This window comes from Episyrphus balteatus, chromosome 3 (genome assembly GCF_945859705.1).
Source record: "Episyrphus balteatus chromosome 3, idEpiBalt1.1, whole genome shotgun sequence".
NCBI lineage: Eukaryota > Metazoa > Arthropoda > Insecta > Diptera > Syrphidae > Episyrphus > Episyrphus balteatus.
Genome location: NC_079136.1, coordinates 73,457,710 through 73,473,945, shown reverse-complemented (window position 1 = coordinate 73,473,945; position 16,236 = coordinate 73,457,710). Strand labels below are relative to the sequence as shown.

The following is a 16,236-nucleotide window of genomic DNA, read 5'->3' as shown; positions in this document are numbered from 1 at the left end:
CTTCAAAAAAAGGAACAAGTGGTTTTGTGCATTATTACCATGACAGCTTAAAGTGTTGTGACTGTCATTATTCATCACATCAATTAAATGTTACATGTTCACATTTATAGCCCAATCAAGGCAAATCAACGTATATCACGTTAGCGGGAATTTGCCACTTTACAGCCAACGATGTCAATCTATTGTCCAATGCTCGCGTATATGGAGAAATGTATAACCTATGCAAAAATCTATCATTTACGGTTGACATAATACCCATCAGTGCGTTATACAGGGTGTCCCACAGTCACCGCCCCAAATGAAAACCATGGATTCCTGAGGTCATTTTAAGTCGAAAAACTTAAGTGGTAATTTTCTCGTTTTCGTCCCGTTTTCGAGTTACCACGGTTTTTATGATTTTTGCCCTCTTGTCCTTTAACTGGCCTTATCTTTGCCAAACTACGTTCGATTTGAAAGATTTTTGTTACAACCAATCAAGAATTTATTACAGTTTTAGTTTGTCTCAAAACTTTTTTTCTGCGGACAACCGTTTCTCCACAATTTTGCATCGAACACAATTTTCTTCGTTTTGTAAGTTGTTTTTTACACTTTCATATCATTTAAGTCAAAAAAACACGTTAATGAGTATTGCTTTTTTGTGCTTTTTATTAAAGCCCAGTTAATTTTCATAAAAAAAATAAGTTTTATTTCATAAAAAAGGCTACTAAAAGTAATTAAAAAAAAAAAATAAACAAACTGAGTGAAATAAAAAAAATAATTTTTAAATAAAAAATTAATTTAAATTATTTAAAAACATTTTCTGAGCTATTGTGGTTAAGAAAAGAACAAATAGATAAAGCACAGAAAGAGTTAAAATTCATTTAAATTAATTTTGTATTTAAAAATTATTTTTTTTTTAATTCACTCAGTTTGTTTATTTTTTTTTAATTACTTTCAGTAGCCTTTTTTATGAAATCAAACTTATTTTTTTTATGAAAATTAACTGGGCTTTAATAAAAAGCACAAAAAAGCAATACTCATTAACGTGTTTTTTTGACTTAAATGATATGAAAGTGTAAAAAACAACTTAAAAAACGAAGAAAATTGTGTTCGATGCAAAATTGTGGAGAAACGGTTGTCCGCAGAAAAAAAGTTTTGAGACAAACTTAAACTGTAATAAATTCTTGATTGGTTGTAAAAAAATCTTTCAAATCAAACGTAGTTTGGCAAAGATAAGGCCAGTTAAAAGACAAGAGAGCAAAAATCATAAAAACCGTGGTAACTCGAAAACGGGACGAAAACGAGAAAATTACCACTTAAGTTTTTCGACTTAAAATGACCTCAGGAATCCATGGTTTTCATTTGGGGCGGTGACTGTGGGACACCCTGTATACTAGATCAAGTTTGCCTCAATGGCATCGGGATTGTTTTCTTCACTATACTCGTATACCTAATCATGTACCTTTTTTATTGGCATATAGTAGCTTCCAAATGGGCTACAAAATTAGGGAGATTTTGTCAGTGCAGGTGGAATATACTTATCTTTTTTTTTCATTTGTTTGCCTACTTGAATGAGTGATGATGTGTCATGTCGTACCTATCCTACTCTGTGTGTTACTGTGCTTTAATCAGTCCCTGTTGTCATGACGGTTTTATTTCTGCATCAAAAGATGTTCATTTGGTGGAAATCTTTAATGATACAACATGTTGCTGAGGAAAAAAGTTTTGGTGCGTAAACATATTTCATATTTGTACATACATACATTCGTATAAGAGATAAAAAAAACATGTCTAAGCGTTGTCATTTTGAAGTACAAATAATGGAAAAAGAATATTAGCAGACTTTTTACATGCTTTACAAAAACAATAGCCAGCTGCCGATAGGAATAGAAGCTAAACCAAGCAGCGGATAGAATTTTGATGAATTCTATAAGTTTACGTTTTCCTTTCTCTTGGTGCGTGCACATACGTTTTTGTTAGGTGTTGATTTTTGGGAAATCCTACTGCGGATAGCTTTGCCAAAAACACGCCTAATAAACGTTTTGTTTAGCAAGTACATTTTTTAGGTTTTTTTCCATCTTCAAAATTTATTCAGATAAGGGTATTTTCATTGTATCGGGTGTGACACAGTAACATCAGTTTTTGTTCCTGGGTGGTGAAAGTAATTAATAGCTGCAACACCTAATATATTCAGTTATTAATACATATATGTTTAAAATACCACTTTTTAACCTATCCTTCAACATCTCAAACTCTTAGGATTAGATGTAACGGGTGTGACGTTTGAAAATCGATTCAGCCTGGTTTGGGGACTTTAAGAAGCTATATTGTAGATTTTTGAAGGAAAATTCGTATTCAATATGATAGGAGATTAAATTACGTTTCCGGTAATGAAATTAATAAAAAATATGTAGCTTTATAGCAATTCAAAAATGTAACGGGTGTGACATATTTTTGTGACGGGTGTGACACCTTTTATAAAAGGTTTTTCGAATAAAATATCTTCAGGTTTATTGAAAGAATTTTCAACCTTAACAAAAATTTTTGCTGGGCACGCGTTGTAACGTATCACTGCATTGTTGTTGTAAGTTATTTTTATCAAGCGATGTGTATCCTTTTATGACTTAATCGTTGCTTGGGTTTCGGCTCACATCAACTTTTGAAGAAAAATTCGAGGAATAGACCTTGAAGATCTTAAGGTGAAAACCTTGATGTCCCAGGCTTGCAATTCAGAGACATAGGTTCCGAAAGGTTCCGTATAGCCTCTTTGAAGATGAACTTAATGTAAAAATCCTTGAAACACAAATAGACTATGTAGAGCTTCCAAAACAACTACATATTTTTGTAATGGCTACAGTGTCATGTTCAGCTAGGAGACTTAAATAACACAAAAATGACAGCGCACTGCGCAGCGTTATTTTATATAAATACCGAACATTTGGAAAGAATAGAGATAGCTAGAAGCTAACTAGGAACGGAATTGCTTGGAGATGTGTGTTTGTTTAAGCCAGGTACTCTTTAGCCTTAAAAAAAACCTTTATGAGAAAAAAAGGCTCATAATAAATACTTACACTGCTACTAGGAGTATTACAAAAGGAATTTACTCGTTTTGATCTTTTTTTTTATTTATAAGGTCAATCTATAACAAGTAACACCAGTTAACGCAATAATGTACACCTTCTCATTTTCACCCTCAAATAAGCAGAAATGAACTTTACGCTTAAAATGCACGTGCTTCCTACGCTATTATGTACTATCTATTAGCACTGGTTCACTTTGGGTGCTTCATTAATCATTAAATCCTTTGTAAGCATATAAAAAAGGAACAACCAAGACATTTTTCTGAATATGGCAAATCAGCTTACACGCTCGTTTACGATACTGAAAAAGATATTGACAAAAAAATAAAAACCAAACCCAAGCAAATACCATCCAACTTTTAAATTCGAAGTTCTTTCTTCCTTCGCCCCCTAAGAATAAAAGTGTGTAAGTGTATGTATAAATCCTTTTCAGTAAGTTCGCTTATTTTTAACACTCACAGAGCTAAGAATTATATCCGTACGTTTGGTGCACGTGGTGATTTTCCCAAACTCTACTTACCTCTGACGAAATTTCGATCAAGGATACAGGATGCAAACAGCAAAAAAAAAAAACAGCAACAACTCAAGCAGGAGCGATGTTCTCATTATACACAAAGGTTCAGGGTTAAATAAATTGTCAAATGACATACACAAAAAACTCTTAGATGTGAGAATCTTACCACTCGACAGGAGACTTTTTGTCAGTTGGTATTGGAATGGGAGACCGTCAGGACAATGATGGAGGCAACGACCCTGATGATGGTGACGGTAACTGCCAAAAAACCACTTAAAAATTACAGATGAGATTTTAAAATTCACACTTATATGTACACATTTTTTTTCGAACATGAAGAGGGGGTAGCTCCAGATGAAAATAAAAAGTCTTACCTCGAAGGGATATATAATGCCCACCCAATCTACATAGGTCTTTATAGGAAGCACAGGAAAGTGCTTTGCAGTTTGATACTTTTTCCAATATCTTTTGTGTGGGCTTGAGATTAAAAAACAAAACTGGGATATATACAAGGACCTTTTAAAATGCGGTGCAGCTTTGAAGGACTTTCAGAATTTAAAATTGTATGACGATGATGGTGGTGGTGGTGTGAATTGAGGGTGCAATTGTTTTTTGTGTTAAAAACATTAAGTAGCTACTTAACTTCGATCGGATTAGATTGTTCGGTTGATATTATTTTATTATTGTTTGAGAATTCTCTCTTTTTGATTTTTGTTTATTTTGTGTTTAGTGTAAGTTTATATGATTGTAATAGTGTGTGTGTGAAAACGTTGGATAAATCTTTAAAATTGTTTGAAATTTGATTTCAAATGGCTCTAAGTCCATTGTGGCGAAAGGCGAATGCAGGAATTTTTGGGGTGCTGGGATTTGGACTCTTATTTTATACTAAGGTAAAAGTTTTGCAAATTAACTAACCCATAGTGGTGAAAATTTGTGGTGTTTTGAAATGATAAAATAAAATACAAAATTGAATTTTTTTATAAATTTTTTCTAAGCATTAAAAGATAACAATTTTAGAAGAAGTAAAAAAAAAGAGAAAATTCATTTTCAACGGTTTTTATTAACTTTTTAAAAGTAGATGTGGGTCCCCTGGACCCACCACTATAGTTTAGGGTTAAAATAAGTTAAAAAATCACAGTGTGTTTAATATGGCCCATGTGTTAGTAGTTATATGGCCCAGTAGGCCATTTTTGCACGTTTTCTTTATTGAATTTTGGTTGTTTTTATTTGAAAGGTTGAATTTCGAAACAATGTTCAAAACCACGATAGATTTGGCTGAGGGACTAAGGAGGACATGAAAAAAAAACATTTAATGTTCCGAGAACTACATTGAGGAGTGCCAAATTAGGCAGAAAATCTTTATTTCCATCAGAGTTGGAAGAATACCTACCTACCTGCAAAAGAAACAAATTTATTTTGAAGCATAAATTTCCTTAACTTTCTTCGTTCTTCTGCCATTCTTCACTTAAAAATATGTTCTTAAGACACCACTTAATCGTATCTTAAAATTGCACGACGAAAAAATAAACAGTACCTGCAATGGTTTTTTCTAATAAGCGCCTTGATTAAAACGACTTATATAAATAACCCAAAATCTCATTTCACCCAACCCTAAAGTCAACCATAAACGACCATGATGTGGCAACAAAGACGTCCCATGAGCACTACAAAGACATAACTCCTAGGGCCATACAGCTCCCCGTCTGTGAAAAACAAATTAAGTAGTTCATTAACATTTACAAGCTTCTTACCGTGGTTTTACTTCAAAGAAACTTATTGGACACCAATACAAAATGCGAACCACTACACGTAAGACAGGAGTCATTCGTTCGTTTAGACAGAAGACATCTATTACAGCGCACAGACCGTAATCTCAATTACCAGCCAAACAAATTATCCTTCTCAACGAAAAGGATGTTGAGCAATTAAAGCAATCTGGCTTCTTCTAACCGCGAATTTACAATTAATACATCCTTGAGAACACCTCAGGAAAGAAAATTGACAGAAGAAGGATTATAGGTATGGTGGCGGTGGCGGTGTGGAGATAGACACAATTTTTCCTAGTTAACCAAGAGTCTTGTTGTTATTTATAATCAAAGGACGAAAAATATACTCTCTTCCTCTTTTAAAAATGGAATCCTTAGGAGAGTTAAAAGATGTTTGCATAAATGTTTTTTTTTTGCAGCAAAAACAGGATTTCCAATTTAAGCATAAGAAATAAAAAATTATTGAGATTTAATTAAAACAAAATAATACTGTAGGTACTAATTTTGAGGACAAGGAATTAATAAACACGGTCTGAGGACAATGGAATAATTCTTTTATCAGAATTTTGGTTAACACTCGAAAATACCCATTGATTTTTTTTGTTTTCTAATTTTGTATTAAGAGTGGCAAATTAACTTTATTTTATATTATTAAATGTGGCGAAGATTTTTTTTGTAATTTTCATTAATTTGATAAACATTGACATTGTCACTCACAATAAAGTTTTTTCAAAGTGAAAATTCATGCTTGGCCAAAAATGTGCTGTTATTTCTTAAAGAAAAAAAAGTTGGTTTTCAACTAGAGATAAATGCATTAACCTTAAGCCATTTTGTTATAAGGCAATATACTTGTATAATCTTTCAGTCTTATCTCGTCGCCTAAAACCCATTGTAAGATTGTAGCGGTGCACATTGGGACGACTCATGGTAATAATTAAAAAATACAACTATTTTAGCGGTACTTTAAATTAATTGGTATAAGTGATCCCTAATGAAAGCTTAAAATGCATTAAAATTTTTTGCATTTATCTATTGATTAATAAATTTAGACACGTGAACATAGTCTTCCGTTTTTTTTTAAGAGTTATGAGGTGATTTTTTGTGTTACATTTAATTGCTCTGCAAATGTATTTCGCGTGTGAAAATTTAATTAATAATGGAGAATATAAATAATCAAGATATTTATATTAATATACTTTTTTAAAAAGGAGATAAAAGGAGACACTTATTAAATCTAAATATTTGCATATTGTTATCGTTAAAATAATGAGGTTAAGATTTTGAAAAATTCTAAAGCAAACTTTTTCTGTATAGTTAACCCACAATACTCCGGGAACTAGCAATGTTGGAAGGCCTCATAAAAGCTTTGAAGAATGCTGTGAACGGACTAAAAAAAGACGTTTTCATGAACTAGTGTCGCGAAGGCAACACACCCAAGATGATCTAAGCTATGCTGCTAAAATCGCGACTTCAAAGTCTCTTTGCAAAAAAGCTTGTTATTATTCCTAGACTTGAGATTGTCAAATCGGAAATACACTTTGCTCAGAACTGTCGTCAACAGTGTAAGCAAGGACTGTTTTCCCAGCTACTACTAGCTTAAAAAATATAAAGCAGAACTTTTGCCTAAAGTGACTTGTGACTTCTGTATCGGAGACGGTTGCTGAAGTTAATGTTCAATTCCTTTTGAATCAGACAACGCAAAGCATTGTCCAAATATCAAAAGAAAATCAATGTTCAAACTGCTTAGAGAAGTCGGGATATTCTTTTGACCTTATTTTGAAGTGGGGACTCGTTGGCAGTTCTGGCCACAGCAATTACAAGCAAATTTTTGTCACTATGGGAAACAGCTTTTTGTTATGAATACCAGAGTTATGCGCGTCAATGTTATGAAAAACCTAAGTTATGAAAAACCCAAGTTATGAAAGGCCGATGTTATGAAAAACCGAAGTTATGAAAAACCGCAGTTATGAAAAACCGAAGTTCTGAAAAACCGAACTTATGCAAAAGCAGAGCTATTAACAGTAAAGTTATGAAACGTGTTTTTTGGGTTGGCAACCATTCCATTGGGAGTAATGATATACGGAATGTACCAAAAAACTAGACTATGTAGGAGCGTTACCGCGAAGAAAAAAGCAGAAATTTTTTGAGGGCCATTTGACAAAAGTGTGGGCCAAATATTTTACTAACAAACTTTCCCTTAAAACATAAAATTGCAATTTATTAAAAATTGTATTTATTCTTTTTTATTTGTTTAATGCATTAATGGCCGATTTCATTAACATTTAACAGGCTTTTAAATGACGTTTTTTTTATATGGAACAAACGTCATCTTAGGATTAAAAGCCTGATAAATATTTAAATGGGCTTTATTGGCCAAAGATGTACATTTTAAACTTTTAATTCACAGACATCTTTTAGCTTTGAGCCACTTATTAAAAATAAATAAAAAGAAAAGAAACGAGAATAATGAATTCAGTATACATACCTATTTATTTGTGGTGGAAACACATTTAAGTTGCGATGCATCGTGATGGTTTATACTTAATTTTGTAAAGCCTTTGAATTATTACTAAGCACGATATGAAGATAAATCTAGTAAAATTTGGATTCGTGGGCCATTTCTAATTGGCCCGAGCAAAGGGCCAAAATATAAAATTGGGGGCCAAATGGCCCGATCGGGCACTTTGTGGCAACGCTGTAGTGTAGGTTTAGGCAAGACAAGAACAAAATTGTATGGATGGGAGTGTCTATTAGCCTGGAATCGCAATTTTCTAAAAAATTTACTTAATTTGGAAAAAAATCAACGGTTGCACCAACAATAACGTGCCGTATCTTTTTGTAAATATTTTGCAATATTTCAAAAACTTGACATGCCAAAATGCCAGTGCAATTGGAAAATTGATTTGGCACTGGTGTTCAAGAAGCGTTTGAGTTTTTTTTTTTTTTTTTTTGAGAGAAAAGAACAAACTTGGTTATCGCATTTGTTGCGTTTTGAACAAACGAAATTTTGCTGTATTTAAAGTAAACACACAGGTTTTTATTTTTCTCTATCACAATTCCTTTACATATTTGTAAGCATTCAGTTACATTTGCACATACATACATTTGATTAACACCAACTTATTATTATTTTTTTTGTTTTGTCTTGACAAAAATATGTAACCATCGATATTTTTTTGCTCGTCAAAATGCTAAGCAATATTTTTTTTTTATTAAAATGTTTACTTAATAAATTTATTTCTTAACTTGAAGGTTCTTCTACTTCTTCTTCGTCTTTTGCATCAGCTGGTTCGCATGGTCCAACACCATAAACAAATAGAGCTAAAAAAGAAAATAAAAAGATTTAAATTTGATGATAAAAGTTCAGGAAATGAGTCGAAAAACTTAAAAATCAATCAATAAATATTTTTAAAAAATTAATTATTAACACTTAAATTTAGATCTAACTTACTTTCTCCAGTCTTACAAATATGTGCATCCATTTCGCATTGATTTGAAAATGTCTGCCCCTGAGAATGTTCATTATAATATCCACAAACTGGTTCATCGTCTTCGGGGCATTTAGTTTTGCACAACCGCTGACAATCTTCCTTCGAAGTAACTTCCAGTTCTGCAAACAATTTAAATTCATGTTTTAAAACAAATACACAAAAGATAAATAAGCTTTTTTTATTCTATTTACGGTGTTCTTTGTTGTTTTGATGATTGCAGTTGACATTATCTAGGAAACATTTGTTCCTAAAAGTATGACAATCAGTACCATTGATTGCCCAAATAACATCGTTATCTGTTGGACATTCGTGCGTTATGTCACAAGATTTTGAAGAGTTACACAAGATTAAAATAAAAAATATAACAATGATTTTGGGACTCGACATGACTTAGTCTTTTGTGATCATTAAAACAAATACTGAATAATTGAAGAAATCAGTTTTAAAATCGCAAAAATAATTAACATCGAAAGTGAAATCCATATACATCCAAACATATAAAAGTTTAACAAGATTCAGGTTTTGATCCACTTTTTTATTCAAAACAAGTTCGATTTTAATTGTTAATGCATATTAACATGAATAGAATCCAAGTAACTGTTGTCACACAACTTTCGTTGTTTCCATCATTTTTAGATGACTTATTTTAGAATAAATTTTAAACCAGAATTTAAGTTAAAATTCGACTCGTGTCTTTTTTGTTTGTAAATAAAATCACAAATGTAAAACGAAGAACCAAAGAAATTTGCATTTGGGATTAGGATAGCACAAAAACAATGAAATAAATGAATCATGTTATAAATGATTTAGTAGATTTCTTATTGAATAGTTTAACTAATGTTGTATTAATTCTGGTTAAATAAACAAATTTGATTTTTAATTTGGACGCGGGTCAAAATTCTGACTTGAAAATTCTGGTTTTCTAAATTCTGCTTGTAGATGTTTGAACAATAAATTAAGCTTTTTTTATTTTTTCATAGCAAAAATACACCACAGAAATGTAATTGTGCCTTTAATTATAAAAATGGACTTAGGGTCAGTTTGTTGAGAGTAGGTTAGATCGTCAATTTGGTTATTACAGATTCCCCTTAATTGAGAATTAAGAATCTTTGATTATCATAGAGCGTTTGTTAAATTTTTTCCACCTTGATTAATAAATCATAGTTTTTAAATAAATCGTTCCATTTTGTTTGTGATATTTTGAATTTTAATTTGAAAGCGCTAACACATAAGGAAGGTGAGTAAATACTTATTTATCTATCTTTTTATATTAGTTTATTTATGAATGTGTATTATGTTTTCAGAAATGTGTCAAATCGCTCAAAAAGGACATCAAATTTCTCAAAGAAAAATTGATTCGATTGGCGTTGCAGAAAAAAGATCTTAGAGAATAAAAAACAGGCGCAATTCCAAGCAAAAGGACGCAACTTTGGAGCGCTGGGCGGAAGATGGAGGTTAGGAATGCAGAGACAAATGTGACCGATGAAGATATTTAATATTTGTTAGAGGATATCTTAAGCACCGAAGAGCCACCCACAGAAGAAAAACCATACCTTAAAAATGCTGCGAACCAAACGACACAAGTGCCTTAACAATCACTGTACCAACTAAAAATTTTCCTATCTTTCTATTTCTTGTAACAAGAGCCGTGCCAGTAGTGAATCAATGAAATGTATGGTCGATTTCGAAAGTTGATATAAATTAGGAACATAATTAGCCCCAAAACAGATCCTTGAGGGACACCTAAATTTAAAATAAAAATTAAATAATTTTTCGAGAAGAAGTACCTACAAGCCCGTGCAGTTAAATTTTTTGGTATCCGTCTGAAGTCTTGATAACAAGTGATCTCGCTTTGAAGATGGAAAATGCTATGGTTCCATGGTATAAAAAGAGAAGGTATGATCATTAGAAAAAACTCAGTATCGAGAACTGTCAAAACTTATGGCTACTTAAGGTTTTGACAGCCCAGCCCATTGAAATTGTTGTTGTAAACAAATTTGTCTTGGAAATTGTTGTTGCTTTTGACTTTGCCAAATTTAAACGTCAAAACCTTATTACCCCATTTTGTAAGATGGCGGCTCTAATGATCATACCTTGTCTTTTTATACCATGCTATGGTTCCACAAATGACGGAAACACTTCTAGACGATTTTTTTAAGTAACGCGAAATCAAATCCGAAATTACAGGGTTCGGCTCAAATTTAATCAACAAATTTCATAGAATTTTAAGAGTTTTATCATTCGGGTTTCGGGATCTTGTTAAAAGATATATAATAATTGTACACAAAATTTTTTGAATTACCGATTGGTGCAAGAGTCAGAAGAGGCCTAGAAGCCCGCTATAAGGAAGTTCGGATGATTAGATTGCATCACACCATTAATATCAATTAATAGAAACACACACGAATAAATCGAATAACAATATTGGAGACATAAGGGTGTATAAATGGCTAAAATGGTAGGTACAGCTACTTTTCAAGAACTTCAATCAATTGTCAATGAAAAAAAAGAATGTGATGAAAAAAGGTCTACATCCTCACCAGAGTATAATATTCTTAAGAAAAAAAGAATTTCTTGTACAAATAAATAATAAAAAATGATTTTGTTCAAATTTTCTTGAAATGGCGGGCAGGCGTCAATATCTTTCTTTATTCAAAATTTATATATTAGTTCAATATTTTTTCTTCTAGTTTGAAACACGGTTGCAAAAGCTTGATCTCTTTTGTAGCTTAAACCTCCTTTAAATCGAGAGCCAGTATTAAACTTATGAATTTAGAAAAGATTCAATTCGCAAGGTAAGGTTTTCTTTAATCAGAAACTAGCAATAGTTTGACTCACAACCTACTTTTGAATTGTGAATTGGTAGAATATTTTACAAAAAAGAAAAATAATTGCCACGTGGAATTTAGCGTGATTGATCTGCTTACAAAGTGAAATTCCGATACTTGAAATAATTTTCCAAGTCATAATAATAGGAACTTAACTGAGACTTTCTGAAGCACTTGCGTTCTGAAGCTACATAATATTTTTTTTTAGCATTGCTAAAATGCATTGAAATAAAAATCTTTAAAACAGATTTCACAATCTATGAAGTCTATGAGTCTTTGAAAAAAGGGTAGTAAAATAGCCCATGAAAAAAATATTAAGAGTAGGTAAAGTAAAACAAATCAAAATGTTTTAGAAAAATTGTTGTCCCCTAAAACCTAAAAAGTTCTTACAGATTTTTGATATTAATTACTATAATAACTAATAATATGTATGTAGTATAAATTAATTACATAGATACGCATTACGCATACTTTTTTTTATATATTTTTAGTCTTATTTTGTAAGTTTTTAAATTTATTTGCATAATTTGTTTCAATATGTACGGAAAGTAGTATACTTCTCCTTAAAAACCTTTTTTTTTACTAATACCTACAAACCGCATCCCAAAATATTTTAAAATCGAAATTTTAAAAACCTTTTATGCAACATACACCTACCTACCTTCTGGCGGATCATTGATGATTCCATTCCGCATCCCCTTGAAAGCACATGAAATCCAACAAAGTGCAAAACTTTTGACTGAGTAAACACAAATAGCTTATCATGAATCCGCCAGATATGGCGGATATCTATAACCGAAGGAAAGCTGAAAGCATAGTGCTCCGCCCCATCGAGTTCAAAATAAATAATAAATTTTATTGTTTTGCGGCTGTCATAGATACGCCTCATACCTATGTACCTGTGCTACTGTTTATATATGGTGCTGTGCACAGATTTGTTACACTGTTGAAAATCATATCGTTGTTTTATAGACAACTTCTGAAATTAGGTGTTTTTAATTATGTGCTTATTTAGATTTTGTAACACAGTTTTTTAATTAATTTCAAGTAGATTTGCATTAAAAATCTTATTTTGAACACAAAAACATTTAAATGTAATCAAAAGTATTAAAATATAAGAAATTTGTATTAAAAACAAGCACCTAAATTCTAATATTATCTTAATAAGAATTGAAATTATATGTTTTGAATACAAAAGCAATAAATTTCATATAATTTTTGGCGTTGGATGTAACCCAAAAATACTTAAATGACAGCATTTTTAACAGTGTATACTCTCTACTGTCTCTACTCAAGTCCCTCAGTACGAATATCGAAACAGAATTTCCTCAATCGTACTTGAAAACAGGGATGGATAGCAGATGAGTGATGGGTTGTGCGCGAATATTTTAACAGTAGGTATTCCTTTTCATGATGATGGCGGGTGCCCGGATTTATTAAGCATTTGGTTTTGGTTCTCTTCCTCCTAAGTATATAGTTCCAGTAGCAGGCTGTTTTAACAGGGTATACCTATAAGATTTTAACAAAAAAGCCTTTGGATCGGTTTGCGATGTAGATGTTTTATTTTTGTGTGCCGTTAATAATACGTGTTTGTTTGCGTTTAAACTTTCTTTCAAAACATAATTTGAAAATGATATTACCTAGAAGAGTTGCTATTATAATGCCTTATGCATAAATTTGTTCCAAATTGAAATGTTCAATCACAAGGACTCGATATCTATGACTTCTTGCGAGTAACTGGGTACCTAACATAAAATATAAACAGGTATAAAAATAAAATTGAATTATACAAAAAATGCAGAAAAATTTTTAAAAACAGCAAAAATTTCGCTCTTTTCAGCGTTCCACAAATTTTGGCTAGCAAATCGAAATAAAGAAAACACAAGCAAATACCAAAAATCAAACAATTTCTTTATAATTCAAATCAAATTCACGCCATATGCGAATGATTAAATAAATATGAGTAGGTTATCTGTAAACACAATCAACGTACAATTGTCATCATCTCTTACAAAAGAATCTGTGTTTTAAGGGTGCTAACCCTAAAATCATGTGTACCTTTTGCCAACAATTAAAGAGAAATAATACCTACAAAAAAACATGAGTAGACAGTTAACAAACAATGATTGAGTTTAAAAAATAATGCTTTGTCTACCCGCTGCTCTGCAGCCCTTCAAACTATAATAAAAAATTTGCCTCCGGTATACTTTGATACAAATACTATTTTAATAAAAGGGGAATGGTACTTTAAATTGTTCATAGGGTTGAACTGAGCAATTTATAAGATATATGGTATTTCTATGCACTTAATCACAACATAAACTGACAGAAAAAAGGCAAATTAGCTAACCGGTCTCTCGTAATTTGATGTGCGGATATTTCTTGTGATATCGAAACATCTATTGATAATTTAATTTGAGTATCTAACAGTGGTGTGCAAATAATTCAAGACAGCTTTTTAAATGAAACTAAATATAATCGGATCTTTTCGTATTGCCTGAGAGGCGACCGACGAGCGTCGAGTTACTTAGCTCATAAAGTTAGAGATTAAAATTTGTGTCAAATGAAATGTAAGTTGATACTGAAAATGACAAAAATAGGTTCCTTATTTTAAAATCGGAACTTCTATATGGCAACCCTATTAAAAAAAAAACTGCCACATAACTAATACTGTCATATTTTTGTAGTTTGGTCAGATGAGAAAGTTTTTTAAATGCTGAAAATATGAAATAATATTAGGGGAGTCAGAAAATATGGCAACCCTATTAAACTAAAAAAAAAAACTACAAAAAATTTTCTCTGGTACAATTTTGTATATATTTAAGTGTATTATACACCAAACTCTAGCTAACACTCTCTTCAATCTTAAGTGTCGAGGTCCACCTTTAAAATACGGACAAGTACTCGGCAACCCTAGGCAAATACTAAAAAAACACTAAAAATAGTAATACTTATGCCAAAGTGTACGATATTTGAAAGAGTTAGGGGCTAAAACAAACATTCAATTTTTGATGGAACCCTCTTCTATCTTCTTTCCAGGGACTTGTTCGTAATTTAAAGGTAGCACGTGACTTTTTTAAGATAGAAGAGGACCTCATCTAAAATCTGACGTATGTTTTAGCCTTAACTCTAACAACTATCTAATCCTTTTCTTAAAAACATATTCAAACATTTTCGTGCACAGCCCTGTACAACAAGGGTGATAATATTTGAAACCACGTCCTTTTTGAAAAGTTTTTCAAAAGTGTGCTTCTCAATTTGACATAAGCCACCGACCGTTGTAAACTGAACGAATGACACTGTCTGCCCCAAGGGTAAATTCCTAAATGCCTTGTAAGGATACGTGTCTTTATATTTTCTATTTCAACATTTGTTATCCCTGGGTGATGGCTATAATTTAAAATTAGGTATAATTTACTCTGAATACAACACATGAAATCGATGCAATGCATCACAAAATGCATATAAATTTTACTTTATGGAAATTAAATGAGGTGGCAAGATTCAAATATGTTCAAAAATTATATCGTGTTTTGCATGTTCAAGGTACTTGTCTCATTGATTTAGGATATGTAGAAAAAATTTACAATTACTTGTGTGTACAAATTTATAAATTGTTTGTTCAAGTGGAAATTGCTTTCCATTTGCCATCAATTTAATTCAATTTTTTACCTTTTTCATTGTATCTCAATCCTCATTTTTTACCCTTTTATAACTACCTACCCTTCTTTACTTTTGGAGTGATTTTTTTGGTAATAATTTGATTGAAAACATCAAGTATGTATATTGACATATTGGATATTGGTTATCTGAAAATACACTATATAGGCTTTGAAGATTGAATATCTTTGAGCGATAAAGTAAAGGGATTAAATTCAGTGTATACCAACACTTTACACTTCTGAGGGTAAATATTTATCTAGGTCAACTTTAATAAAAAAGGATGTATTTGAATCTGGTAAACCAATGTATACCTATGTGGAAAAAGAAAACCATTTAGAAGGACATCTTATGGTAGATTATAAGAAAAGTATACGCAAATATAATATTAACTTTAAAGTGTGTTTGTAAAATACTTTCCCGTATTTACGCAACTTGTTATGGATTGTATTTATCACCTAGAACGAAAAAGAGTTTTGCCAAATAAGATAGAATATTATACGTTTTCATCAAAATTAAATCTAGATTTGGGACAGGAGATTTAAAATAGTGTTTTCACCGGAATGAAATGATTTATGAGAAGTCTTATTGTGACATCCTTTTAAAAATCTGATTCTGCATCCAGAAATTCTCAATTTTAACAATTCTCAATTTTCAGCTGTGTAAACGGGTTGGTGTCAAAATCCCGTAAACCCACAAACAGAACCCCGACAATCCAGAATCCCGAAATCCAAAATTTCGAAAACCCAGAATCCCGAATGGGATCCCGAAATACCGCATAAAAAAGGAAAATTTAATATTTAAGTTAGTTGTTATTTAATTGGTATTGTTGCCGCCAGCAGTAACAAAAGGAATTATCCTTTTGAAAGAGGAATCTCTAATAAAAAACTACGATTTTTATTTTAATTTTAGCTTTAA

General features: G+C 31.5%; 2 protein-coding genes across 2 annotated transcripts in view; one reads left to right on the top strand and one right to left on the bottom strand.

Moving 5' to 3' along the window:
* Nucleotides 1–4,531: 4,531 nt before the first annotated feature.
* Nucleotides 4,532–16,236, top strand: part of LOC129913247 (mitochondrial import inner membrane translocase subunit TIM44) — a 78,668-nt gene continuing 66,963 nt past the window's right edge. Inside the window, exon 1 of the mRNA XM_055991827.1 lies at nucleotides 4,532–4,541. Within this exon, the coding sequence (XP_055847802.1) occupies nucleotides 4,540–4,541 (2 nt within the window). The 5' untranslated portion in view covers nucleotides 4,532–4,539. The remainder of the gene's footprint in view (nucleotides 4,542–16,236) is intronic.
* Nucleotides 8,572–9,231, bottom strand: LOC129913248 (agrin-like). The gene is made up of 3 exons (XM_055991828.1): nucleotides 9,022–9,231; nucleotides 8,791–8,949; nucleotides 8,572–8,660 (listed from the first exon to the last, which is right to left on the bottom strand). The coding sequence occupies exons 1-3, from the start codon at nucleotides 9,215–9,217 to the stop codon at nucleotides 8,581–8,583; spliced, it is 435 nt and encodes a 144-aa protein (XP_055847803.1). The 5' UTR covers nucleotides 9,218–9,231; the 3' UTR covers nucleotides 8,572–8,580.